The 27,535-nt window shown below is 47.2% G+C and overlaps 2 protein-coding genes across 3 annotated transcripts; both read left to right on the top strand.

Annotated features, from left to right (window-relative positions):
- Nucleotides 1-367: 367 nt before the first annotated feature.
- Nucleotides 368-24,517, top strand: LOC129597181 (uncharacterized). Of its 2 annotated transcripts, XR_008691531.1 has the most exons (3): nt 368-546; nt 20,733-23,541; nt 23,630-24,517. XR_008691531.1 is itself a non-coding variant. In XM_055494648.1 (2 exons), exon 2 carries the CDS (start codon nt 20,747-20,749, stop codon nt 23,489-23,491), a length of 2,745 nt encoding a protein of 914 aa, XP_055350623.1. In that variant the 5' UTR covers nt 368-546; nt 20,733-20,746; the 3' UTR covers nt 23,492-24,517. The 2 variants fall into 2 exon arrangements, 1 of the variants encoding a protein (XP_055350623.1); XM_055494648.1 differs by having other exon boundaries at nt 20,733-24,517.
- Nucleotides 2,455-20,737, top strand: LOC129597200 (golgin subfamily A member 6-like protein 22). The gene is made up of 3 exons (XM_055494667.1): nt 2,455-3,381; nt 3,457-4,453; nt 20,733-20,737. Exons 1-3 carry the CDS (start codon nt 2,455-2,457, stop codon nt 20,735-20,737), a joined length of 1,929 nt encoding a protein of 642 aa, XP_055350642.1.
- Nucleotides 24,518-27,535: the final 3,018 nt, after the last annotated feature.

Raw genomic sequence — 27,535 nt, 5'->3', positions numbered from 1 at the left:
ACAGCGGTTCTCTGATTTGATTTGTGTCAGGCAAAGTTGGCCTGTTATTTGATGTGGAACTCGACCAGTAAGGCACAGGTCTGTACTCACAGCAAAGCGCACACCACAAGCGGTGAACTGCCTCATCTGACGTGGATTTTCCAGCTTCGGTTTTCGGTACGGGATCTTCAGCGAAGAACCGTACTGTTTCCTTAGCTGTGCAAGAGTCAAGAGTTCAGTCGCCGGTGTTCTCGGTGTAGAGTCTTCAGCGAAGACCTACACTGGTGTCACTGTTACTCGGCAAGGATTCAGCGAATCCTAAGCCGTGGGCCACAAGCGGCGAAGCGCCAAAAGGGGCGTACGGAAAAGACCGATCAGACTCCTCCAAACTGGAGTAGAGCGCCACTACTGTTGCTACGGCAGTCAGCCGGCACAGTAACTTACCAAAGCGTGCGGCACCACCGTTACGGTAAAACCGGCGGCAGCGCGGGAACGGATAGTGGAAGAAGAATCTGGATCATTTGGATCATTTCCCCGTGGAACGCGGAACGGACGGACGGTTAACAGGTAGAAAACCGTTAATAATTACGAGATTGGCTAGTTGGTAAAATTGGCAATTTTTATTGGTCCGTACTGAGCTGAGTGTAAAAGTAGGCGGAGTTTTGCACGCGGCGCGCATGTCTGGCCGTTGACCGTGACGTCAGGCAGATAAAAATTTTTAACGGATTAACGTGATTGGTCAGTTATCTGAGCTGTGATTGGCCGAAATTTGAACTGAATATTTTGAGCTAGCGGACCAATCAGAATGAAGTAAACAACCCGAATGGGGATTTTCCGCTGAACTCTAGCTGTAATGGGAGATTTGATTTGAGATAAGATAATTGAGACGAAAAGTGACCTTTTGAGTTCAGACAAAGGAAAAGTGACCTTTGACCAAAGTCGAGCTAGAAAGTGACTTTGATATAATTGAGCTGGAAATTGACCTTTAACTTGAAACTGAGCTGGAAAGTGACCTTTTGAGTTGAATTGAGTCAGGAAGTGACCTTGAGACCAGAACAGGACTTTTGACCTGAAAAGTGACCTTACTAAAAAGTTGAATTGTCCTAAGACTTATTTAAGGACCTTGTGATCCGAAACTGACGAAAGGTGACCTTTATCAAAGCGAAATTGAAGTGAATAGTGATACAGCGATATCAGCAGCTGTAGGATTTCATTTGCTAACGTGTTTCAAACTGTAAAAACGGTTTCGAAGTTTTGTCCGAAAGTGACCTTTTAGGGCAAATCTCTCGAACTTTTACCGAAAAAGACCTTTAAACGGACTTAGTCGAAATTTTTCAGTCGAAAAGTGACCTTTAATAAGGACTTAGAAAATTTCGGAGGTACAAAGTGACCTTTAGGAAATTGAATAAACCATACAATAACGTGTGTGAGAACAATTGCAGGAGCGTCCAAGTTATCCGATCAACATGGACAAAGAACAAGAGGAACCGACATCTACCAGCAGTCAGGGAAGCAGGAGCTCCCGAGGATCACAACAAAGCGCAGTTGATCCATATAAGAAGGAATACAAGTCGCTCTCGCGTCCAGTCGGACATGATAGACAGACCCGAGCGGCTGTGACCTTTGCAAGAAAAGACAGCAAAGGCAGTGATAGCACATACCAGTGGCGCTGAGCTCACAGAATGAGGAGAGCTCCAGCGACGGAAAGGATACTCCCGCATCTGCGGGAAGGGAAGTCATCCGATGAACCAGATAAAGGTCACCGGGGAGGAAAGTCCACAGAAATAGGAGTGGAAGCAATGGGGCATCACAGTGGATGCTACCATTAGCGGAACGGACGAGCAGGATAAAAATGTAAACCTGACTCAATCGAAATGGAAAAGACAAAGGTCACCGGAGAGGAACTAGCTGAACTGGGATTGGATGACCTTTCACTGAACGATAAGACCGCGGACGATGACCTTTTGCAACTCCAATGGTCTCAGATGAATCCAACGAGTCATACTTCACAGATGATGACGCAACGATGAATATGTCCTTTCAAACTGCAATGAAAGAGGCTGACCGAGCTGAAGAATGACCCCGTTTAAGGATATCCCGAACATTTAATTGACCGGACACAGAATGGAAAGGGTACGACCATCACCAAACAGTCCCACGTCAACTCTAGAGACGCGTAAAGCTGGAAATGAACTTGATGTGCCGCACAAGCGGAAACAGGAATATCGAGACAGATTATCGACACTCGAAACTCGCTTATCGAATTGGAACAGCAACAGGGTCCACGAGGAGACGGTTGGAAAATGAACTTGAGCCAGAACGTCAGGCGGACAAGCGAAACAGGAATATCGAGACAGATTATCGACACTCGAAACTCGCTTATTCGAATTGGAACAGCAACAGGGTGACCTAGAGCTCCGCAGACGGAAAGTCAAATATGAGCGACAAAAGGAAATTGCAGAAGAGTACCTAAAGATGGCAGATGACAGAGAAATGGAAGGTCATCTCGCTGTCAGTGACCTTAATGAAAGCATGTCAGAGGAATCAGCAGAAAGGTCACGGCACTTGGCGGAATTGAAGGACGAGTGCGACCAGTTGCGTCAAAAGGTCACTGAAGCTGAAACTAAACGGGACGAATACGCGACCAAATTCGCAGAGGTCACACAACGGTTAACGACATTGGCAACGGAGACGTTCAAACTAAGGAATGATCTGAAGCTACGGGAGGAAACAGTCAGTACTCTACAACTAGAATCGAAAGGTCATCAGGAACGGGCGGACGAAGCTGAGAAGTTGCGCAATGATGCAATCAAAGCGATGCGAGAGGCAAGAGACATCACAGCTACTGAAGGAGAACGCCTGAAAGAAGAAATCAAAAAGGTCAACCAGGAGAATGAAAAGGTCATAGAAGACATTGAAAAGATCACTAAGGAAGGACTCAAATGGCAGAAGGAAGCACGGCGACTGGACACGATGGTCACAACATTGGAGTTGAAGGACAAAGAGTGGCAACAACAGGTCGCTCAAAAGAGTCAGGAGATTGCAAAGCTGAACACTGACCTCGTCGAGATGACCACCACAGCATTGGCAAAAGATGATGAGTTGATCGCAATCAAGGATCAGCTGAGATCAGCCGCTGAGCAGTATCAGCAACTCGAAAATGAAACGAGTGAGCTGGTCGAGCACATCAAAAAAATGGAACGGGAAAATGAAAAGGTCACCCAGCAGGAGTCTTTTAAACTGCAGGAACACTTACGAAAGGTCAACCTGGAAAATTCTGATCTAAAGAGGGAAAGAGAAGAACTTCAACTGAGAACTAAACGATTGGAAGATGAGAACAAGGCGCTTCAGACGTCTAACAAGCATAAAGATGAACAACTCTTACAATACGGAGTTAAAACGGCAACAGTGGAGTCCCCTCCGCCCAGTTACAGCAAGGCGCATGAAACGGGCACGGGCAAAAGCTTCCACTTTGAGATGCCGCTACGAACCGGCACCGGTAAGGGGAGTGTTAAAAATGAAAGAGATGGCGAAAAGGTCAAAGACGACAAAGAGCCACCTTCGGAAAGTTACCCGCATATGAGTCGAGGTGAACCTTCACAATTTCCCCCGCACATTGAAACGAATGTGTTTATCGACGAAGGACGACGAGACAGACCCCCCAGCCGGCAGGAACGTCCAAGGAAGTCTCGTTATGGGAAGGCGCAACGAACTCACAATGATGATGAGAGTAGCGAAGAAGACGAGGACCAGGGAGCAGCCAACACAGCGGTACAATTGACAAAAGCACTCAACTCGATGGCCAGGAAAACACCCCTCATGACCTTTGACGGCAGTCGTGACACAGTGAGTGGGTGGACACGATTGGTGAAAGAAACCCAAAGGACTTACCAGCTGACGGACGACCAAATCATGATTGAGATAGCAAGCGCGGTGAAAGGTCCTGCCAAAACTTGGTTCGAAGGGGAAAAGGACATTGCAGCAGAAGACCGGATTGAATACTCAATCACAGAGTGGATGGACAAATTCAAAGACGAATACGGAGATCGGGATGAAGAAGTCTTAGGCCTACGTGAGGCCTACGCAAGAAAATTCGAACTCGGAAAAGAATCACTTGACCAGTATTACCAGGCGATGATGCGATTCAAAGCAAAACGGATTATCACAGAGAAACAAGCAGTGGGTTTCCTGATTGAAGGATGTAGAGGGGATAACGAACTCTACAAAGCCCTGCGCATGCAAAAGTGCAAGACGCCAACAGACGTGAAAGATTTCTTCAGACATTGGGCCACTGGTGAAGAGAAATACAAGGCGCCAAAAGGTCAACGCACCCAGGATTACGTGACGATCCGCCAAGGTCAAGTTGAAAACGTGCCGCAACAGAGAATGGCAGCTGCGCCAGCCCAGCAGCCGGTTGAGTACCGCGTGGAGACTCCGGTCAGAGAGGTCACCGAAAAGGTGACCTTTATCGACAGTCAGACGGGGCAACCGATAACATACGCGATGGTGGCGGCGATACAGGCAGCAGCTCAAGTGAGACCAGTAGCCCAGAATGTGGCTCCACAGAATGTGGCCCCACCTGCACCACAGAATATGGTCCCCATGAATGTCGGGTTACCACAACAAGGAGGGGTAACGGTAACTTTGGCGGAAATGGATATGGGAATGGAAACTGGAATGGAGGCCAAGGAAACTTTCAGAATCAAGGTCAAGGTCAAGGCAACTTTCAGCCAAATAGAGGAAACCAGAACTACCAGCAGAATCAAGGGTCACGGACAGAATTCAAGTTCCAAATGATTGACGGATGGGTGGCGAACAACGTTCAGATGTGCCAATACTGTATGTATGGCAACCACCAGACCCAGGGATGCAAATTCGCCAACACACCACCGGAACAGAACCCAAACCTGTTTGCCTTCAACGAGTGGCAACGACTGCGCGGGCTCGGTGGTTGGCGCCAAGCGGTCGCAAATGGATATGACCTGATCACGCAATGGTACCAGGCGAAAGCAAACTTTCAGAACCAGCAGGGCAACGGAAACTACGGAAATGGAAATGGCGGTGGCCAGAATGGCGGCTACGGCCGTGGTGGCTTCGGCCGCGGCGGCTTCAGAGGAAGGAACAGAGGCTATGGCCGCGGAAATTACAGAGGCGGTGGAAATGGAGGCGGAAACTACCAACAGGGTGGTGGCCAGCCAAACGGAGGCGGCCCGGTGAATGATCAACAGCAGGGAAATGTGCAGGGCGCGCAACAAGGAGGGGCGCCGGTTCAGGGAAACGGGCAAGATCAGTAGGCACCGGTGAGCCTACTGATCGACCCGACCCTAAACCACCGGATAAAAGGGAAAGGTCACCACTGCAGAATGGTACTGCAGTGAACGTGACCACTGCAACGGCTATATGGATGCCGTCAGCGAAAAAGCAAAATGGACCGGCTATATGGATGCCGCAACCACAAGAAACGGCTAGATGGATGCCGCCACAGCAAAGAGAAACGGCTATACGGATGCCGTCATCGCAAAAAGGAAATGGAACGGCTATATGGATGCCGTCACAGCAGCAAAACGGACTGGTTATCGGGAAACCAGTACAAGGGAACGAAAGGTCACCGCAGAATGGTACTGCGAGCGGAAACGTTCAAGTGGATAAAAGGTCACCGCAGAATGGTACTGCGAGTGGAAGCGCGCAACGGGACCAAAGGTCACCGCAGAATGGTACTGCGAGTGGAAATTGTCGTGACGGTAGCGCGACACTGCAAAAAGTGCAGCAAAATGAAAGGTCACCGTATTGCAGCGAAGAAGTGTTAGCGCAACGACGCGCACAACGGAACGCAAAGATTAAACAGGCGCTGCTTAATCAGAAGAAACCGCAGAACGATACTGCGCAAGAAGAAAACGAGCAGCACGCGAAATTCCGAAAATTTTTGGCAGAAAACGATAAGGCGAATGAGCCAAGTTGCGATTGTAACGGGGAGCCGAAGCCAAAGTTTTGGAATTGTTCAGAAGACGAAGAAGAGAAGCGAATAAGGCAAGAATGGATTAAGCAGAATATCACCGTCATTAGTAAAGATGAAAGGTCACCTTCTGTTGGAAAAGTTCAAGCGAAAGGTCACGGAGCAGGTGTGAACGCCAAAGGTCACGGCGATAGCGTCGTGTTAAAAGGTCAAGAAACAGACTTGACACTGCGAACAGCGCAGCAAAAGAATAATGAAATGGCACAGAACTCCGATGACTCACTTGTAGATGCAATAACGCTGCAACGGAAGGAAATCTGGCAAAAAGTGGCCTACAGACCGAATGGGAATCACGGGATGTGGATACCCGTAACGCCGAAGGCAAAGCAGAAAGCGAAAATGTCACAAGAGGACTACTGGGACATGCAACAGTTGCGAACGCAATGTGAAAGAAAGCGACTAGAAGAGTTGGTTACCGGGAAACCAGCGCAAGGGTCACCGAACCCCATCCCAGTATTCAATCCAGAGGAATATAAGAAGACATTAGCTGACTGGAATCATTCACGCAATGCCCCGCCACAGGATAAACCGCCGAATTACGGAGAAAAAGTCCCCATACAAAAGCTGACAGGTGGCGGATTTGTCATGAAGCGCAACGAAAGGTCACAGGACTTAGCGCAAAATGAACAAAAAGGACGGTCAAATGAAATGGCGCAAACGAAACAGAGTAACACAGTTGAAAGGTCACGGGACTTATCGGAGGCGCTGAAAAAGGATGCCAATGACAAGTCACCAGCCCGAACAGACGGAATGTCTTCACAAATTGATCAGACGAAAACGAACAATGAAATCTCCGCGAAGGTGATCGAATGGATGACCGAAAAAGGATATGACATGGTTACATATGAAAGGTCACCAGATGAGATGAAAGATAGCGAAGAAGACGAATTGAAGCGAGCTGACCAAATAACAAGCGAAGTCATTCAGAAGCTGAGAGATAAGCGAAATGAAAACCGTAAAGAGGAATTGATCCATCAGACGATAAATGAAGTGACTAAAGGTCACATGGATGGCACAAAAGCAAATGAGCAAGTGCAGAAGGTGGAAAAGGTCACCGGTGATAAAATGGCTACAGAGAAGCGAACAGATAAAGAAAAGCCGCGAAAATATTACGATGTTCGGACTAACGTTCCACACAGGATTGATAAGTTGAGCGAGATACTGAAAGGTCATAGCACTCCAGCAAAAGGACAAGTGCTTCCCGATATGGATCCAGGACCAGTATCGCTTATCCCTGTGAAATGTAAGATTCACACACTGAAGATTCAAAACGGAAAATTGCCTAAGAGAATTGAAGCATACACACATGAAGTGAAAGTGGGAGACATAAAGGTCAACGCAATGTTGGACACCGGCGCTGAGACGTCGCTGATCAGCAAACCGTTTTGCGAGAAGAATGGACTTCATATGCTCCCATTGCCACCAGATAGATTGGTGAAGATTAACGGAATTAGCGGAACGTCAGGATTCCTGGTGACGCACTACTGTGTAGCACCAGTGACCTTACGAAAGAAGACAAGCGAACATTCCTTCTACGTCCGACCGAAGTGTGACGACGTACAAGTGTTACTGGGATTCGACTTCTTGGAAAAGAAATTTGTACTGTTGGATAATGAAGGTGAAGAAGAAAAAGAAGATGACCCAAAACCAGTTGCCAAAGTACAAGTCGGAAAGGTCACCGAACTTGCAAAACAGGAAAGGGCTCAAACTGTTAATAAAGCGCTAATCCCAGTACCAGAGGCACCGGGAAACGAAAAGAAAAAGATGACGCGAAAAGAACTGTCACCATTTGAGCAGTTGCAAGTAATCCAGCAGGAGATCGAAAAGACATTAAATCGGACCTTGCTGGCACAGAAGGGAAGAGAAAAGGTCATCCCAGTACCAGAGGCACCGGGAATGACAAAAGTGCAGCAGGAAGAAATTATCCCAGTACCAGAGGCACTGGAAACGAAAAATGAAAATGGAAAAGTCGGAAAAGTCATCCCAGTACCAGAGGCACTGGGAAAGGAAGACGAAAGGTCACCAGCAACTGAGAACTTGGAACGAGAGCGTAATTCGAACCTTTTCGAACCACGATCTGCTATCCAAAATGAAAGGCTACCAGATGAAGCCAAAGAGGAAGTAACAGAACGTGATTCTCAAAAGGAACCCTTTTTCGAACCACGACCTGCTACCGAAAGGTCACCAACGATTGAAGAGATAATTGCCACACAGAAAGAAGCGGCAGTTGCAGCGAAACAATCTCTTGTGCCAGATATGGAGTGGGCAAAGCCTATCCCAGTACCAGAGGCACTGGAAATAAAGACGGCTAAAGTGGGGAAGGATAAAAAGAGTGAAAGGTTACGAGTTTTGAAACGAATAGTTGAAGAGGAACAGATGTTTACAGGCGAAATCCGCGACAAGGCACTCGAACAATTGAAAGGTCACCGAACAGAAAAAGAACCAGAGGTCATTGAAATATCCTCTGAGGATAAAAGCGTGACTCCAATCGAATGTGAGGAAGATACCACAGTACAGGAACAGGTTAAACCTGAAGCGAGTCAAAGGACATTAACTCCAGAAGAACGAGCCGGGAGTTGTCACCACGGTTACTTTGAGGATCCGTGCAGAGTGCAACCACAATGGGAATGCGCGGAATGTTGTGAAAATGCCTCTCAAGATGACCCTTCCGAATGGCCAAGATGTAATGCCGCATTAGCAGACCTTAAAGGTCATGCCCAAAAGAAAGCGAAAAGCATCATGCGGACAAACGAAATGTGGAAACCACACATCGAACGGTATCATTGGAATAGATATCGAACGTGGTTGTCATGCGTGGAAAGTTTTATAATTGGAAGAGGCAGATGGTTAAACCATTGGTTGCAACGTGTGGAGAAAGGAATCCAAGATCCCCTTGATCCGGTAGCAACCGAAAAGAGATTTGAAAGAGAGATAGAAGAGATGACCGAAGAAGGAGAAATGTGGGAAGAAGCGAGAGTTGACCTTTTTTGGGACTTCCGTGTGAACCACATGTATAAAGGTGAAGGGAGAACGATCATCTTCCCGGCAGGACTTGGTACACCTGTCTACGAATCACTTGAAGTGTACTACAACGCGCTAAAAGAGGGAAACGAAAAAGTATTCGAGAAATACTGGGATAAATTTGAAAGAGAAATTCCCACATTTGATGTCAAAGACATGAGAGAATTACAAGTAACCCGGAGAAGAAGGTCACCGGGACTGATGCAAAAGAAAAAGGTGACCTTTGCACCAGATCCAGACGGAGTGGACTACCCAGAACGAGGTGGCGATACATGGTGCATGTATGAAACGATTCCGAATGATGAATGGGTCACCGAAGAACTGATGGCAAATTGCATCTTCGTCGGTCCTAAACGACCTAAAGGTTACGAAACAATTCAACGGGATGAAGCCAATAAAGGGACTGTCAAAGAAGCAGAGAAAGAGGAACCAGTTCAAGAGATAGCCGAAGGACAATCGAATGAAACGGAAGAAAGTTCAAAGTCGGCCTTCGACATTGCACAGATGTTAACGGAGAGGGGCGAAATGTGGAAGAAGTTTAAAGAGAAGTTGAAAGGATATCCAATGAACAGCAAAACCCAGTAACTGAGGCAAAAAACGGGAAAGGTCACTCGATAACGGTGAGGAATGTCCGCCGGTCGAGTTGACCGAAAAGCCATTAACGAGCCGCGAAGAAATAAATGAACTGGAAAAGTCAAAATCGGACGAAGAAAGGTCAAACTCCGACCAATCAGAAAGGTCACCAACGAGAATTCGGGTAGCAAGGAGTCACCCAAGAGTCGCCGCACGAAACGGGCGAAAGGCAAAAGAAGGGGACAAACCTCTGCTCAAAAATTCGAAAGCGAAAAAACTTAGCGATTCGCGGGAAAGTGAAAGTGACCTTTCATCGGAAGACGAAGGAGTTGATGAGCGCCCACTCGAAATGACTAACAAAGGTCAAGCCACTGCACAAGAATATGAGAGCAGTAATTCGGATTCAGAGTGGACGAGTTCAAGTGACAATTCAACAACTTCGGAAGATTCAGGTGTAAGTGACCTTTCGGAGCAAGAAGATTTGATGGACTTGGATGAAGATGACGAAGTAGATGAGCTCAAAGAAAAGGATATCAAAGTTAGAAGGTTGAAAGTGGAAAAAGCCAGAATGTCCAAAGACGTGATCAAAGTCTACAGTGACCAACGAATTAAACTGAAACCGTCAAATTGCACACGCGTAAAGGTCAAGATGGGAAAATATGCCCCGGCTCAAAACAAGCTGATGTTCACACCGGTCCCACAAGTAGAAACTGAAGTACAACCGTTGGCAGGAGTGACCGATCACAGAGGAAAATACTTCGAAATCGTCATTGCCAATCATAGTAGCAAATATCGGATCGTGAAGAAAAATCAGCTTCTTGGATACGTTGAGCCGTATGAACATATGGAGAATGTAAAGGTCAACGCCGGGACAGTAAAGAACGTACTCGAGGACCCGGAGGTGGACGATACCACGAAAGCTGAACTTACAAAGATAATTCAAAACTTGAAATTGGGACCTGACCTTACTCAAGAGCAGAAAAACGACGTGTACAACGCGTTTTGGGAATTCTGGAAGGTCTTACCCACATCAAAGAAACCATATGGAGATGTGAAAGGGGTCACTCACGTAATCGATACGGGAGACGCGAAGCCAGTTAAATGTAACCCGGCCAGAACGAGTTGGACAGGCCGTGAGTTCATAACGAAGCACATCGAAGAGATGTTAGCACAAGATGTAATTGAACCGTCAGACGCCGAATGGAGTTTTCCAGTCGTATTGGCGATAAAGAAAAATGGCGACGGAACAATGGGAACCAGATTTTGTGTCAATTACATCATGCTTAATAAGCTGACGAGAAAGAATAACTACCCGCTACCGAACCCGGATGAGTTGCTCGACGCGTGCGCAGGCAACAAATATTACGGAAAAATGGACTTACAAAGTGGATTCTGGCAGATCCCAATGGATCCAGCGTCAATCAACAAGACGACCTTTGTAACACAAGATGGAATGTACCGATTTAAAAGAATGCCATTCGGCGTATGCAACGGACCAGCAACGTTTCAATTGTGTATGGATAAAGTACTTTCGAAAGCGAAAAGAAAGGGTTGCGTTTTCGGGTATATCGACGACGTGATCTTCGCCGGAAAAACTTGGGAAATTTTCATGCAGAATCTGCGAAATGTTTTAATGAGTCTGGTGGAAGCGGGATTCACGATTAAGCCAACGAAATGCGAATTTGGAATGAGACAAATGGGATTCCTGGGTCACATACTCAGTGAAGATGGAATTCGAATGGATCCGGAAAAGGTCACCGCGGTCTCAGAGTTCAAACGGCCTCAAACAGAAAGGCAGTTAAGGTCATTCCTTGGACTGGCGAATTATTATCGCAAGTTCATAATGGGATACGCACAGAAGACTTGCCACTTGTATGAGTTGCTGAGACAAGATAAACACGTGAAAAAGGACTGGACTGCAGTACATGAAGAAGAGTTCAATAGTTTGAAGAAGTTGTTGTGTGAAGGTCCAGTACTGGCAAAGTTTGACCCCGCGAAACCGACCGTCATTGAATGCGACGCGAGCAAAGAAGGAATCGGAGCCGTGCTGTCACAAGATGGACATCCGATCGCGTACGCCAGTCGTGTCCTACATGGAGCGGAGAAGAATTACGGTGTAACAGAATGGGAATGTCTGGCAGTAGTGTTCGCTGTCAGGAAATTCAAGCCGTACATCGATTATGCCGAGTTCACCGTAAGGACGGACCATCAGGCGCTGACCAACTTGCTAAGGTCAGAAACGAATAAAGTTGGAATGAATCCACGCTTGACAAGATGGGCAATGGCATTACAAGGTCACCAATTTAAAATCGAATACAAACCGGGAAAATATTGTGACAACGCGGACGCGTTATCCAGAGCGCCAATTGAAGGTCCGACGTGTCACGAAGAAGAATTTGATGAGATTCCGAATTTCGAGGATTACAAGAAGGAGTTTGATACGAAGGAACCGGCAATTGAAGTTGGACAGCTGTTCCTGCAGATGGTGGAACAGAGGGAGAAACGATTAAAGGTCACTTCAGCTACGGCGAACGAGTCGGCTGAAAACGAAGCAAAAGTGAACCGAGTGAGAAGCTGGTTGCCCGCCGTTAGTGACTTAAAGGTCACCGGACTTGACGCGGAATCTCAAATGCAGAATGGAAAGGTCACGGGACTTGATGATAGAGCGGAGAATAGAGATGACCTTTGGGAAACGGACAAAGTGGCACAAGCGTTGAACGAATGCCCAATCAAACTGTTGAGATTCCCAAAACAGGCGAAAAAGCGGTATAAACCGTTACCACGATGCAAGGTCATCAAGGATTGGAATGAACTCAGTACAGCGACAGTTCGCATTGTCAACCTGCAAGGTGACGAAGAAGAGGTTGATGACTCAAACTTGCAATTGCGGAATAAACAGTTGAAAGATCCCCATCTGGCAATGATCATAGACGAATTGGAACACCTACCAGACGCGGAAACAAGATCGAAATTTGAAGTGCATTACCAGTTGTGGAATGGTATATTATACCGAGTAAAGGATAAAAATGGAAAACTTGAAAGGTCATATGTTGTTCCGTTGTCAATGCGAAGAGCAATAATCCACGCATTGCACGACGAGAAAGCAGCGGGACATCTGGGATTTGAGAAAACATTGTCAGCAATAAGACTCCGATATTACTGGGACAGGATGAGTACAGACGTGAAGAATTACATACTCGCCTGTCAAGGATGTCAGTTCCGTAAAACACCGAGGAAATGTCCACCTGGAAAATTGCAAGAGATTAAAGTGGGACATCCGTTCTTCCGAGTATATGCTGACTTGAAAGGACCTTTGTTACCGACGAAGAAACGTGGATACAAGTACATAGCGGTATTTATCGACCAACTGACGAAATACGTGATCGCGGTACCGATGAAAACAGCAACGGCTAAAGAATTCGCTAAGGTGTTCGTGAAGCACGTGATATTGGTACACGGAGCACCGCACATCCTGCATACGGATCGCGGACGACACTTTACAGCCGAAGTCTTGGCAAAGGTCACCAATGTGTTTAAAATTAAACACACATTTGGAACGGCGTATCATCCGGAAGGTCAAGGCCAAGTTGAAAGACAGATGCAAACGATTGCGGATGGCCTGGCACAGTACCTGAAAGCGGGAAACGAAAGAAAGTTCAACAAGTATCTCCCATATGTTATTTCGGCGATGAACAGAGTCGTGCACGCCACAACGGGATATTCAGCATACTATATGCTACACGGCAGAGAAATGACAATGCCGGAAGATGTGGTTACAAAAACGAATATACCCGATGATTATGGGACTCCAGACGAATGGGTGGAGACCATGAAAAAGAACTTGACCTTTGCCGAAGAAGTGGCGAGATGTAACATTAAAGACGCATATGAGAAAAATGCGGAAATTTATAATAAGAAGAAATCGGAGCCGAATTTCAAGGTGGGCGATTTGGTACTTATACGACTTCCAAAAGATACTAAACAAGGAAAAAAAGAAAATCAGTCGGATTTCAAGTCGAAGTACGATAAAGTGTGGAAAATTCTTAGCTTCCCGCGAACAAACGAGGCGGAGGTCATCGAGCAGAATCCGAAGAAGGAAGCGGATCTAAAAGTGGTTTCCATTGATCGCTTAAAGCCGTGGCATCCGCCATTACCCGACGAGAAAGATTCGCAACGAACGATGAACGAAAAAGAAACGGAAGAAGCCGAGCTTGCTTCGAAAAATGGTACCAATCAATTTTTCGAACCACCTCTGCTACCTGAAAAGGAAAAAGTGGATAAGGGCGCAGAGCATACTCCTCAAAAAGAACCTTTTTTCGAACCACCTCCGCTACCTGAAATGGAAAAAGAAAACAAACCTACAAAGAAAAGAGGAAGAAAGAAGAAAGAGGATAAGGATTTCGAAACAGCAGTCACAATCAAGTTGAACGCGGAGGCTGGTAATTTGGCAGAAAGGTCACTGGAACAAGACAACGAACCGACCTCTAAAGTACCAGAGCGTACTTCCAAAAGGACCTGCAACAATCCTTTTCGAACCACGCACTGCTACCGAAGATAAGGATGACCTTTCGAAACAGCGTACGGACGCTGAGATGTCAGAGCGTGACCCGAATTTTTCGAACCACGCACTGTTACCGGTAATGAGAATGACCTCATAAAAAAGAGAGAAGAGGAGATAGAAGCGGTCAAATCAAAAGCTGAACAATTGGGCCGTGATATAGCGAAAGCAATTAACGAGCGGAAAGCCAAACAGAAGAAAAAGAAACCGACCCCTACGGACTTATTGACCCAAAAAGGCGAACCTGAGGATGCAGCCGAAAAAGAACTTCTTGATCGGATAACTAAAGGACGAGAGAACAAATAACCACATAGACATAAATAAGGGGTCACAATAATTTAAAAATAAGAGTTGAAAGGAAAAAGAAAGGTCACCACTGTGCAAAAAAGTTAACCTTAATTGTTTCATTTTATAGAAGGTAAGCACAGTTAATGGAAAGATTGGAACGGCAAAACTCGGATAATTCAGACTCGGAAAGTATTGGAAACCCACTAAAAGCATCAACACCTATAAGAATGGAAGGTGAATACGGCTATGACACTTCATATGGTGAAGGATCGACGTCATCAGCGGGAACGGCCCAGAATGAACCCGGAACAGTTCAAGGAGGTTACTACGGCAGTCCAGGGTATTATGTGTATCACGATCCAGGACAGCAGACGAGCTACCAGGATACGGTTAACTGGGTGCACCACGGCTCACCTGCCGGAACCCAGTATTCGGGACAAGCAACGGTCGCCGCCCCTTATCAACCGTATCCAGGATCATATACTCCACCGATGGGACCGGCCAGAATGTTGATGCCGCCACCGCAACAGACCACACCGAGTCGATTTATGGGACATGGTGGATTCAGCGGAACTCCACCGCGATCACAAAGGTCATCTCCGATACTACCGCCTTTTCCGGAGACCGGAAGCTTGGCACTATCGGACATAGGAGCGCCTCGTATGAGGACACCGCAGCAACTGGGTGTGCAGCGTCTACATCGCAATTCGCCAAACAGAGGAAATAGGCGACCGAGAGGAATTTTACCGTCACTGGGGCCTAACTTGGACGAGACTGGACCAGACGGATTACGGCTTACGCCCCCAGGTGAACCGTCGATACATGCATACGCACCGAAGCTTCCTTTGGATCTGAGAGAGGACGATGCACGCTTAAATATCATTCCGGATAAGAACGACGAACTGACAGAAAAGGATTTAGAAGCTATCCGGGAATTAAACCGAAAGTGTCGTGAACTTTACCGAATTCATATGCGAGTTGAAGATGAACACGCATGGTATGGAAAGCTGATTAGTCTGGAAGCTGTCATCAAACCATGTCATATCGCGCTGAAGGAAAAAACGAAACTGATCGAAAAAGAGCGCAGGGAATACGCGATAAAAGTTGCATCGATGTGGCAATACCACCCGTCGCTAAACGGTAGACCATGGCCTTCGACTATCGAGAAGATTCTTAGGTACCTAAAAGTGTTCCCGGAAGCGAGACAGATGCCGACTACCAGCGCCGAGGGACCATCTAAAACCATGGTTGAAAAAGACGCCCCAGTCGACGAAATGACGGACGAGGATCTTTTGGCCACAAAGCAGAAGATTGATGCCGTATTAACGGAACGAGCAGAAAGGTCACGGGCCAGCTCGGTTGCAGGATCAGCACGTGGACGTACTAGTTCGGTCACAGAACCATCCAGTGGCACCACGAAGAGTGGAAAAAGAGTGAGGTCACCGACGACAAGCCCAAAAGAAACCGATAAGAAAGGGCAGCGAACAAAGAAGCCCACAGAAAGCAAAGCAACACCAGCTGAGCCGGCAAAGCCACAGGCCCCGATTCCAGTGGGTAGAAAGAGTGTACCACCCACGCCGAAAGGAACGGAAGGTCAGATTCGATTCCCGAAGTGTAGAAGTTTCACGGCCAAGTACACTGGGGAAGATCATAGAGAACGAAAGGTCACTGCACGAATAGTCGATAAGAAAACGAACAAAGAGATTGACTCGTATAATCCCCTCGCGGATAGGTCAGTCAAGGATGCCATTGGAAAAGAGTCAAAAACGATAGTCAATGAGGCGCTACAGTTTATTCCTCCAGAAGAACGTCATAACCCGAGAGTTATCGTTCAGATGATGAAGCACGTGGTATCTAAAGTCGCAACCGAAGAGGATGCATGGATCCGTATCAAAGTGGGCACAGATGATGACCACTTGGCATATACATATACAACGGATGGCAAACTGTTGATCAAAGAGAGAACTCGCTCAAAACCGACGGCGGATCCAGACCCGAAGAAACGATCGTCAGATGATTATGAGTCGGTCCTGAGATATACAGATGCGACAAGCAGAAAGGTCACCCTCAGACTTTTCGGTGGTAATGGAGAAGCTGTGGAAACCATAACTGCAGTGATAGTCGATCCAATAACAGGAGACCCGGTTCCATATGCCCCATGGGATGTGTCAGAAGAGAGCGCCCGAAACGCGAATCAGGCAGCGATTGAGCAGTTATGGGATCTGATACCTGAGAGCGACCGAACAGACGCTGTGGTTCAAGCGAGTACACTGATCAGCATGATGCGGCATCGGGCGGAAATCGATGGAGCACATTTCCGACTCACAAGACGAATGGAAGACGGATCGTACAAAACGGTATTTTACGACGCTAAGAAGAACCCTTTGTGGGAGGTCGCCTCACAGGGATCTCCGAAAGAGACAAGACACTTGGAAATTCATCCCCCGGCACAAGAAGGCGGAGCCGGAGAGACGGAAGAGGCGCCGGGCACGTCGGCAAATGTAACTGAAATAGGAGGGGCCAGACGCTCTCTACAAAGAGTATTCGAGATTGCCCAAGGAAGTCATGAGCACCTTCAGTGTGATGAACCAAACTGTGGCCATTGTAATCCACCTGGTGACGACGAACCAGAGACGGAAGACGATAACCCACCTGAGGAAGAAGGCTCAGACGAAGAAATGGCCGACAAGCACAAAAAGCCCTTAAAGGTCAAGCCCTCAAAAGTCAAACCGAGAAAAGCGCCCAGATTGGAAGAGGCCATGAACCGTGACAAGGTTAAGAAAGGCGATTTCCTCAAGAAACGACGGGAGGAAGAAGATAAGAAGAAACGACAGGAGGAAGAAGATAAGAAGAAGAAGAGCGGTGACGAAAGCGATAGCATAAGCACCGGGAAGAAGAAAAGAGATGAACCAGCGTCGCATGATGTCGAGATATTGGACGAGTCAGTTGGCGAAGTTGAAGAAAGGTCATCGACACCTACGAAGTCAAAGAAAGTTATTCAATCGGCTACAGCAGAGCCATCAAAACTCAAAGGAAAGGTCATAGCGGTGAAACAAGCTATCCCCATTGTCATCTCCGCATCCACGCCAAAGGAGCGCAAGGATAAACAGACTCGCGAAAAAGCGAAACGGGAGACGTCGCGTGAATCGGAGGCATCGGAAGTGAGCCTTCCAAGCACTTCGACGGTCAGTGCAAGGTCACATACAGATTCGAAAACGACACGATCAAGGATTACTGAGCCAAGAAGCTTAGCGGAGGCCTTGGATAAAGGGCAAAAAGCAAAGAGCGAGCCCGTTAAGACGAAAGGAAAGGTCAAAACAGCCATGAAGGTTGATGCAATGGCAATGATCAATTACGCCGAACCAGACGGAGAGAGTGAATTGGACTTTACAGAGGATGAAGAATTTGATGGTCCAGATGATGATAATTTGAACACGGTCGAGGAAATAATCAAAGCGTATAACGGAGCGGAGAAGAATTTCACACGAATAAGAACAGCATCGGTGACATCCAAATTTAAATCAGGCCTGAAGACGTATTTGAAGAGACAGCGTCGTAGCTTTACTAAACAGAAGTTTGACGTCGTATTGGAATTCGCACGGAACGCAGGAAAACTTATCCAGAAGCACCCGAGTTTCTCGTATGAGGCCAAGTTGTTCAGACCAGCCAGTTCGGATAAGGCGCTGACAACTCCGAATGAAGCGGTCCCAATGCGAGTGGAAAGGGCAATCGCGGGAATGACAAGCCCATTAGGATCAACGAGTCACCGGATTAGCCAGTACATCAACGCAGTTTGGAACGACGGAAATGGAATGATAAAGGAGATCGACACGGCAACCGAACGCGTATTGCCAAAGTTGATTAAACAGAACGTCCTTGCCACGACAAACGCACATAGAGGACACCCGATCCGATACACGAGAGTCGGTCTAATACCGCCGGAAAGACAGATCCACTGTAATATGTCCGACAGTCAGGATATGGAAAAGGTCCCAGTTTCATCGAAGACAAAAGGCCCAATGGACTCGGAATCGGGAAGTGATGACGATACTACAACAACGGCTCCGTCTGGACCTGCGACAGAAAAAGGCGAACAGCCGAAAGGTCAAGAAACATCTGGAACTACCGCAGATGATCAACCAAAAATTCATGAAACTTCAGATAAACGGGAGAAAGAAAAGGTCATGCTCCCGATGGATAAGGCAGCGGCAGAAGCTGAAGCGGATTCGGCGCGCCAGGTGTTTCACAAATCACTGTTCATACCATTAAAGGACGTCTTTGAGAAGGAACGATCGAAGTCGGTCGGCGATTTAAAAGGTCAAGAGACTTTGCCACAGGAGGAGAAGAAGACAGCCGAACCAAAATCGGCGGGGTCATCATCAGGATCACTGGCAAAGCTGAGGATCGACGAGACAGCGACGGCTGACCCAACGGACTCGACATCCTCCCAGAAAAGTAGCGGTACACCGGCAAAGGAGGCTACAGATTACATGTTAGGGCCGGCATTGGACGTGAATAATCGTACATGGAACGAAGTCCAGAACGCACTCCAGATTATTCGGGAGAAAGAAATGCTTGGGACAGACCTGAAAAGACAAGTGGCGATAAATACGAACGGAAGGTCGTCACTTAATATGACTGAACGGGCTCTGAAACGAGCATATAAGGAAGGAAAGTTGGGATGTAAATACAACAAGGACAACAAAGTCGTCTACTACCTTCCGAAACAGGGCACGGAACGAACGCCCAGACTGAAAATGGAACTGGAGGCCTGGAAGATAGCCATCACAGACGTGGCTTTGGACGCCATTGGCGGTACCAATGGAGCGTCATGGAATGACCTTTCAAACTTCATGGCCGTCAATTACGAATTGGGAGATTTGAATATTGAAAGCGATAAAGAGTGGATTAAGAATGCCGTTGAAGCCTTGATCGGATATGGAAAAGGTCCCAGTTTCATCGAAGACAAAAGGCCCAATGGACTCGGAATCGGGAAGTGATGACGATACTACAACAACGGCTCCGTCTGGACCTGCGACAGAAAAAGGCGAACAGCCGAAAGGTCAAGAAACATCTGGAACTACCGCAGATGATCAACCAAAAATTCATGAAACTTCAGATAAACGGGAGAAAGAAAAGGTCATGCTCCCGATGGATAAGGCAGCGGCAGAAGCTGAAGCGGATTCGGCGCGCCAGGTGTTTCACAAATCACTGTTCATACCATTAAAGGACGTCTTTGAGAAGGAACGATCGAAGTCGGTCGGCGATTTAAAAGGTCAAGAGACTTTGCCACAGGAGGAGAAGAAGACAGCCGAACCAAAATCGGCGGGGTCATCATCAGGATCACTGGCAAAGCTGAGGATCGACGAGACAGCGACGGCTGACCCAACGGACTCGACATCCTCCCAGAAAAGTAGCGGTACACCGGCAAAGGAGGCTACAGATTACATGTTAGGGCCGGCATTGGACGTGAATAATCGTACATGGAACGAAGTCCAGAACGCACTCCAGATTATTCGGGAGAAAGAAATGCTTGGGACAGACCTGAAAAGACAAGTGGCGATAAATACGAACGGAAGGTCGTCACTTAATATGACTGAACGGGCTCTGAAACGAGCATATAAGGAAGGAAAGTTGGGATGTAAATACAACAAGGACAACAAAGTCGTCTACTACCTTCCGAAACAGGGCACGGAACGAACGCCCAGACTGAAAATGGAACTGGAGGCCTGGAAGATAGCCATCACAGACGTGGCTTTGGACGCCATTGGCGGTACCAATGGAGCGTCATGGAATGACCTTTCAAACTTCATGGCCGTCAATTACGAATTGGGAGATTTGAATATTGAAAGCGATAAAGAGTGGATTAAGAATGCCGTTGAAGCCTTGATCGCGGACGAAGTGCTTCATATTAAGCCAGATGGCCGAATCGATTTCAAGCCGTATAAACCATCGATGAAAGAATCCGAGTGAACTAATCGAGTGTAGTATGCAGCGAGTAATGAACCCTGCATATTACAGAAAAAGCATAAAACAGTTTAAAACGAAAGCGAAAAAGTGTTACGAAAGGTCAACTGAAAGCAGTACTAGGACTAATAGAAAAGGTCACAGTAGTCAGAAAGTGCTGATAACGTGAGAAAGGTCACCACGTTACAGTGATAGAAAAAGGCAGCAGGAGCTAGGAAAGTCTCAGCTCAGTAACGGAATAGGCGTAAAAATGATAGAAAAGCCTTGATATGGATAGGAAATGGAAGGATTAACGTGGAAAAGTTAATATGACGGATTGTTTTGTAATTACAGATTGAAGCGGAAAAATGGCACAGAAAGGTCAAGCCACTCCTAAACGTACGGGAACGGCGGCAGACATCGATCGGTTTACGGGCTACAATCCAAAGTGTCCGGACTGTCTACGTAATAACAAAAAGGTTGATAAGAAATTTCCGTGCTACGCATGCATTCACAAGCTGGATGACCCACATATTGTCGCACTTGTTGGAGTCTCGGAAGCCAAACGCGGGAACCTGGATGTCTTCCGCAATCTGATAAGCGCAAGGAACTACGGCAGCATCCCAATGGAAGAGCGAATGCTACTCGAGGATCGCTACCGGGAAGCGATCCGGAACAACGAACCTGGTTGGGATGACACCTTGGAGCCGTTGAAGTGTCCACAGACAGACGCGTATCGGAAGAAATTTGAAGAAGACCAAGCGAAGATGCGAGCTCAGCAGATGGAAGACGAAATCCGCGCGAAAATTAATGCGGAAAATAAGAGAGCAAGTGAACAGGCCGCACGAGAGGGGCTGCCCAGCACATCGAGTTTAGTTGCACCTACGGGCACGGCCAGCCTTAATGAAGACGAAATGCAACTCGTACGACAGTCGCTTATCATTCAAATTGAAACGTTAACGAAGGATCCAGCCGCTATGTCAGACGAGATATTCAAAATGCTGTTGCGGGAGAAGAAACGACTGCAAGACGGGTTCGCGCCGGCACCATACATAAAGAAGGAAGTCGAAAGACGTATGGATGACCTACGTAAATCTCGCCGAACCGAAAGCGATGTGCTGCAAGCACTCAGAAGCTTCAAACGGGATGAAGGCTTCATACGGCCACGGTCGCCTCCGCATAGAGAAAGGTCACGCGGACATTCACGTGAACATGAACGGATTTCGGAACGACGGAGCGAAAGGTCACGTGAACACTCTCGTGAAAGGACACGTGACTACCACCGTGAAAGGTCACGCGAACGTTCCCGCGACAGGGATTACCGCGGCGGAAGAGGATGGGTACGCCACGGCGACGAAGTAACAGAGATGAGCATTCAGAGGAAGATCGACACAACGAAGTTACTGGCAGCGACCAGAGAACGTGAAGACAAACGGCGTGCGGAGACATTCCGTACAGAACCTGAAAAGGAAGGACATCAGGTGCCGACGGAAGTTGCTTTCCGTAATCGTAACGTCAGGATGTCAACACCCGAAAGGTCATGGGATAAAAGACGCGAACATACGCGAAATCGAACGCCTGACCCACGCGATAAAAGATGGCAACAGAGGGCTGCATTCTACGCGACCTTTGACTCGGGCGCAAATAAAAGGTCATCAAGCACTGAACGGGAAGATTCACCCCCAAAGTATCAGCGGGTGGAGTCAGTGGTTCATGTAGTGGATCCCATCGTGAGTACCGTACAAGAAGATGACGCGATGGAAGGTACTGGCTCAGTTGTCGAAACCACGTCTCAAGAGAATGTGACCCACCGACGAAATGTAATCTTGGATAGTGACCTTCAACCGGCTTCATCGACGAGTAATGAACCGTCGCAGCCAGCATCAGCAGACCGACGCGAACTGGAAGGTCAAGGCGAACCGGATAATCGTCGCCAAGGGGATCAGCGATTAAACTCCAGATTTAATAACCGACAACCAGAAAGTATTGACATGGAATATAAGACGACTGATATCGATGAGCAAACGGTCGAAATTTGTCGATACTTTGGACTTGAGCCGGATTCGGTTGAAGCCAACAAAATTGGCACAATTCTGAGACAGTTGAGCCAATTCCTACTCGATTCTGGGTACGCGAGAGAGATTAAGAGGGGAGTGGAAGAAGGAACTTTTCGTCGACTATACATTCCTCGTGACTCTGCGCGAGATTGTTATCTCCCCATCCGACGAAATGGATTACACAGTTTGCTGGATTTGAGCCTATTGGATGTGCCATTGGACACGACTGACCCAGTCGGGATGACACAATTTTATTACACAGACTATGATGAACGACAAGAATATGTGGCTCAATTCGTTCTACGACATGTGAATCCGGCCTTCAAGTTACTTGCAGCTAGAGCATCGATCGGATTACAGGTGGATCCCACAGACCATGCCGCAAAAAGGATGGGGCAGAAGGTCTTCGCTGCGAGATTGGCACACTATAAAACACAGAACCAGTTGGTTTCCAACACAATGAAGGACGACATCCCGCCACTTTTCCGACCTCACGTGGTTAAGTTGGGAGAGCCTATGGAACATGTTGGAATAGCCCACACGGCTCGGAAGGCGTTGAAAAAGTGTAGGACACGAAGGGAAAAGGGAAACCTTACACAGCGCCATGCCTCCCAGGTCGAAGAGCGGATTAATAAGATCAAAGATACTATGGGAAGCGATTATGTTGAACCAATGGACGGAGTAGACGTCTACATCAACGAATTTCTGGTGAATAAAGGCGACCGACGCCCAGAACGCGCCCCTAACCAGATAGGACGACGCGGCCTAAGAAACCAGCGACTCCGCGATAACCTCGCTGATGTGCAACGGCGACTGGCGGACGACCCTAATAACCGAAGACTGCGACTGGAAGAAAATGACGCACGCCACCGGGTAGAGGCGGTTAAACGCAGCCGCCAAGGGAAAGGTCGCGGTCAGCGAGAAGTTGATCTGGAAAAGGTCATGGCGGTTGATTCAACAGAACCAGTCGACCGAACATCTGACCGTAATCAACCGGAAAGCACTAAGAAACGTCCGCCGAGAGACGGCGAAGATGATTCAAATGAAATGGAATAGTGTTGGTCGTTAGGATCACACTATTAAAAGGACGTCTACGGCATTTGTCGGTACGTCACAAAAATGAAAAATGGTGTTGTATATGAGGGCGATATGACTTGTCTACATAAACTGTATTTGTGTATTTGTTGTTTTCAGCGTTTATAGCACAGAACCGCAAAGGATAAAGAAATCATGTGGAGCAGCGATTGGGGTTTAAATTGATTCGGTCTATTACGCCGGCCCCAAAGGAGTTGCTACGGCAGTCAGCCGGCTCTCCTCCTTAAGCGACTCAGTGTTATAAATTAGCAAGAGAAACTACGGTAATCAAGCCGGATCTCTTGAAGACGAAGATGGGCCATAAGCGGCGAAAAAGAGAAAGACAACAGGTGGAAATATTATTGGGGTTAAATTTGATTCGGTCTATTAGCCGGCCCCATCAGAGACGCTACGGTGTACTATGCCGGCCACTCTCCTTAAGCGATTCAGTGTCAAAACTTAACGAGAGAAATAACGGTAATCAAGCCGGATCTCTCGTACGGAAGCTGGGCCACAAGCGGCGAACAAGAGTAAAAGATTTAATGTGGAAGCGTCATGGGGTTAATTTAATGCGGTAGTTAGCCGGCCCCATCAGAGATGTTACGGTAAACTCTGCCGGCACTCTGGCCGCTCGAGGCATATTGAAGTGGGATGTGCGACGGAAAGGTCAACTTAAAGTTTTACCAGGGGGGCAAGCGAAGAAATGCTTGAAAGTCGGCAAAAATCGGCTAAGTTCCTCCATGACCTTTAATGGAAGTTTGAAGAAAAGTTGGATGACCCTTGGGATCATTACCGCCCAAGAGAGTCACCGTACCGGAATTCCAGTCGCATGACCTTTTGGGACCATTAACCCATAACGAGTCGCACATCTCAACGGATCATCTCAATAAAGGATGACCTTTATCAGGGAGGAAGCGAATTACGCTTGTCTACACGACGTCCCTCCATGACCTTTAACGGATCTCATTTTTAAGTCGTACAATTGATACGCACCATATTCCAAAGATGAAGCAGTATTCCTAAGTCGTACTTGATACGCACCCGATTCTCAAAGCGGATTGTGATGGAAGTCGCATTATGGATGCGCGAAGTTGCTCAACGGAGCGGAATGGGCCAAAGTGCGGGAAACGGTGGACAGGACCTGTGACCTTTACGAGTCAGAAATGGAGGATCCTAGTCTACATTTTGATTAATACTTTTGTTGATCTGTTTAACTGTTGATCTGTTTTCTGATAGTATTTTTATAATCGGATCTCTTTATTCACATCGTATTAAATGGAATTGTGCCTTATGGAATTGATGTGATATGATAAACGGATTAAGAGAATTTGATGTTTTTGAGCGCACACAGACACCGGCGACCGTCGTCTTCTCGTGGATCCGGGAGTGTGTCCAGCCTCACAGGAGCTCGGCATCCCCCCAGAGGCATGTGAGACCGGGATCACTAGCGTTCACGTCAGTGGCGCTACGCCTGTGGCGCTACGCCTTTGGACTACGTGTCTGTGTTGTGTCTCTTGTGATTGGCTTGCGTTCTGATAGTGGGCGCGGCATAGCACGTGCTGCACAGCGCTGCACGCTGTTGAATTGGCTCTACGTTTTACGATCGAGCTGCGCCGATCAGTTGTTGATTTTCTGTTCTCCAGACTTTCAATATTAAAAGTCAGCTATTAGCAGTGCGACGTTTCGTGTTTCCGCGTAGTTCGCTATCCATACTGCATAGCTCACTCCGCAGGATAGATTCTGTTTCTGTCTCTGTTCCTGGATCTATTCTGGATCTAGCTTTAGAGCTGTATCCGCGTGACTGTTTGACCCAGACTCCATTGTTCGGTCGTCGCTCTCTGCTGACTGCTGATACAGGTAATACCAGGAAATCTGCAGAATTCTGGCGCGTGTTGCGATTTTCTGCGTGATGTAAAGGTCAGCATTTCTGGAAATTCGGGCAGAGGTTTGGGGCACTGTTTCGTACAGCGCATAAAAATTATGGAAACACGTATCTTGCTTGGTCGTGTCTGGTCCTCTGCTGGCTTCTCGTTGGCAATCGCACGGAAGATGGATCCGTTGTCGATTGGAGTCGGGCTGCGTGCGTCGATGGGCAATCCTTCGTTGATTCCTGTGGGCTTCTTCGGACGTGTCCGGAATTCATGACGGTTTTTCGCATGGCTGAGCATCCGCTGCTTTGACCCGGGAATCGTATGGCCTGGTTTTCCTCCTTCCGATCTGTTGCGGTTTGGGAGTCCGGCAAATAAATGTGCAATTGTTCCCAATCATTTATAAATGCATTAAAGGTCAACTAGTTCAGTGCACACTTTGCACACGCTACCACCATGCTACACCGTAGAATCGTAACATGATCTGCTACCATGAAGGGAATATGCCCTGACGCTGGCGTGCAAGCCAAGCGGCTGAGGCTGCACATGCGTGAGATGATCAAACATCGAATGCAAAAGAACAAAATATCAGAAATCACATCCGCGTCTACACAACGCAACAGAACACAATGGAAAGACAGAGAACAGATAAGAAGCTGTACGGACGCAGTAGTACAGCACACACTCTATACGCCATCCCTACACTGGCATGCTTGCTGCTCCGCGAGCTCAGCTCGCGCCGCAGCTCGGCGTCGCCTGCGGCTCCGCCTTCCAATACGCTGTATAGCGAACAATGAAAAACTTATTTGTACCTTGTAATTTAATAATGAAGCATTCCAACTTTAAACTTATATCATGCAATTCGTGCTACATCCAACTCCCCTCCACCCGTTCTTAAACGGAACATAATTTTTACATTGTACAGAATACAGATACAGTAGCTGCACTGTGGTCGATTTACGTTAAAATGTACGTATCAAACGTTATTTATTGCAAACAGCACGTACGATCATGATCTACGCGAGGATATTAGCAAACGACGGTAGCGGTGGTACCCTTAATTTGTCTTAAGCAAAAACTAACCGCAGCATTAACTTCAGTGCATTTTTCTGATCTAGAAATCATTCTTCAAAACAGGAAAAGGTCAAAATGAAATTCTGATTGCCGGGGCCCAAGCACCCTACAGATACCGTGGGTGGTAGCAAGAGAGTCGAATCCAAAAAAAGGTGCTTTCTACAGTTTGAAAATTTTTCTAGGTGAATCAATAACGCTGATTTCGAATCTGCTGTTAAAAAAATTTTTGCTTAAAACAATGGTACCACCGCTACCATGGTTTGCTAATATCCTCGCATAGCCCATGCGTACGATGCGGAGTAAACTGCTTGCTGTTCTTCAAAGCAAAACCTGGAGATTCGAAATTAACCCGCTTGCCTTTCTCGAACACCACCTTGCCTTTTTTATCGAAAACGATAAAGTAGCAAATTTCGAAAAATTTAGCGCGTCCGCCCGGGAAGGCTCTTTACGGTATATAGTTAAGCCAAAACAAACCACATCGGGTGTCAGGTACTTGAAAACAGACTTTAGAACCGTACCCAGCCCAGAATCTTCTCATTTCTCAGCCCTGTTTGCCTTCTTCCTTTCGTTTTATTTTCCTTCTCAAAACAAAAATTTGATGAAAAATATAAACTTATTGTTAGTACAGTGAGTATCTGTTATAGGACGTGAAATTCGCGAAAGTGCGAAACTGTCGAAAAAGCGTACAGTATTAGCTGTTGAGACAGTGATGGGGTGGTCGGTTTAGCAGTGGTGGGTTCTTGGCTTTTCCCATAGACTTTGCATGTCAAAGTTTTTGATAGTTTTCTCTCAAATTTAACTTTTTCTTCAAAAACTGATTTGTGATGGCAAATCTACACTTTAAATGCTATCAAATATACATCGTCACGCCAGTTTGGATCAGTGCGTCGAGCTGACGAACTCAACAAAGATTAAGGCTTACGCGATTATATATACGAGGAGGAGCTACCTTGGCCCGATCAAAGGCATATGCGCGACCATAAACCGATCACTGTGCCCGTGTCTGTACACGCAGAGCCACGTGGTTTCGTACACGGCTTCGCCGCCCTGCGATGGCAGCGTACGGCACGCACATCTGTTGTTC

Source organism: Paramacrobiotus metropolitanus, unplaced genomic scaffold (assembly GCF_019649055.1).
Source record: "Paramacrobiotus metropolitanus isolate TYO unplaced genomic scaffold, Prichtersi_v1.0 Parri_scaffold0000101, whole genome shotgun sequence".
Classification (NCBI taxonomy): Eukaryota; Metazoa; Tardigrada; class Eutardigrada; order Parachela; family Macrobiotidae; genus Paramacrobiotus; species Paramacrobiotus metropolitanus.
The sequence above is the reverse complement of the archived record's forward strand: the minus strand, read 5'-3'. Positions and strand labels throughout refer to the sequence as shown.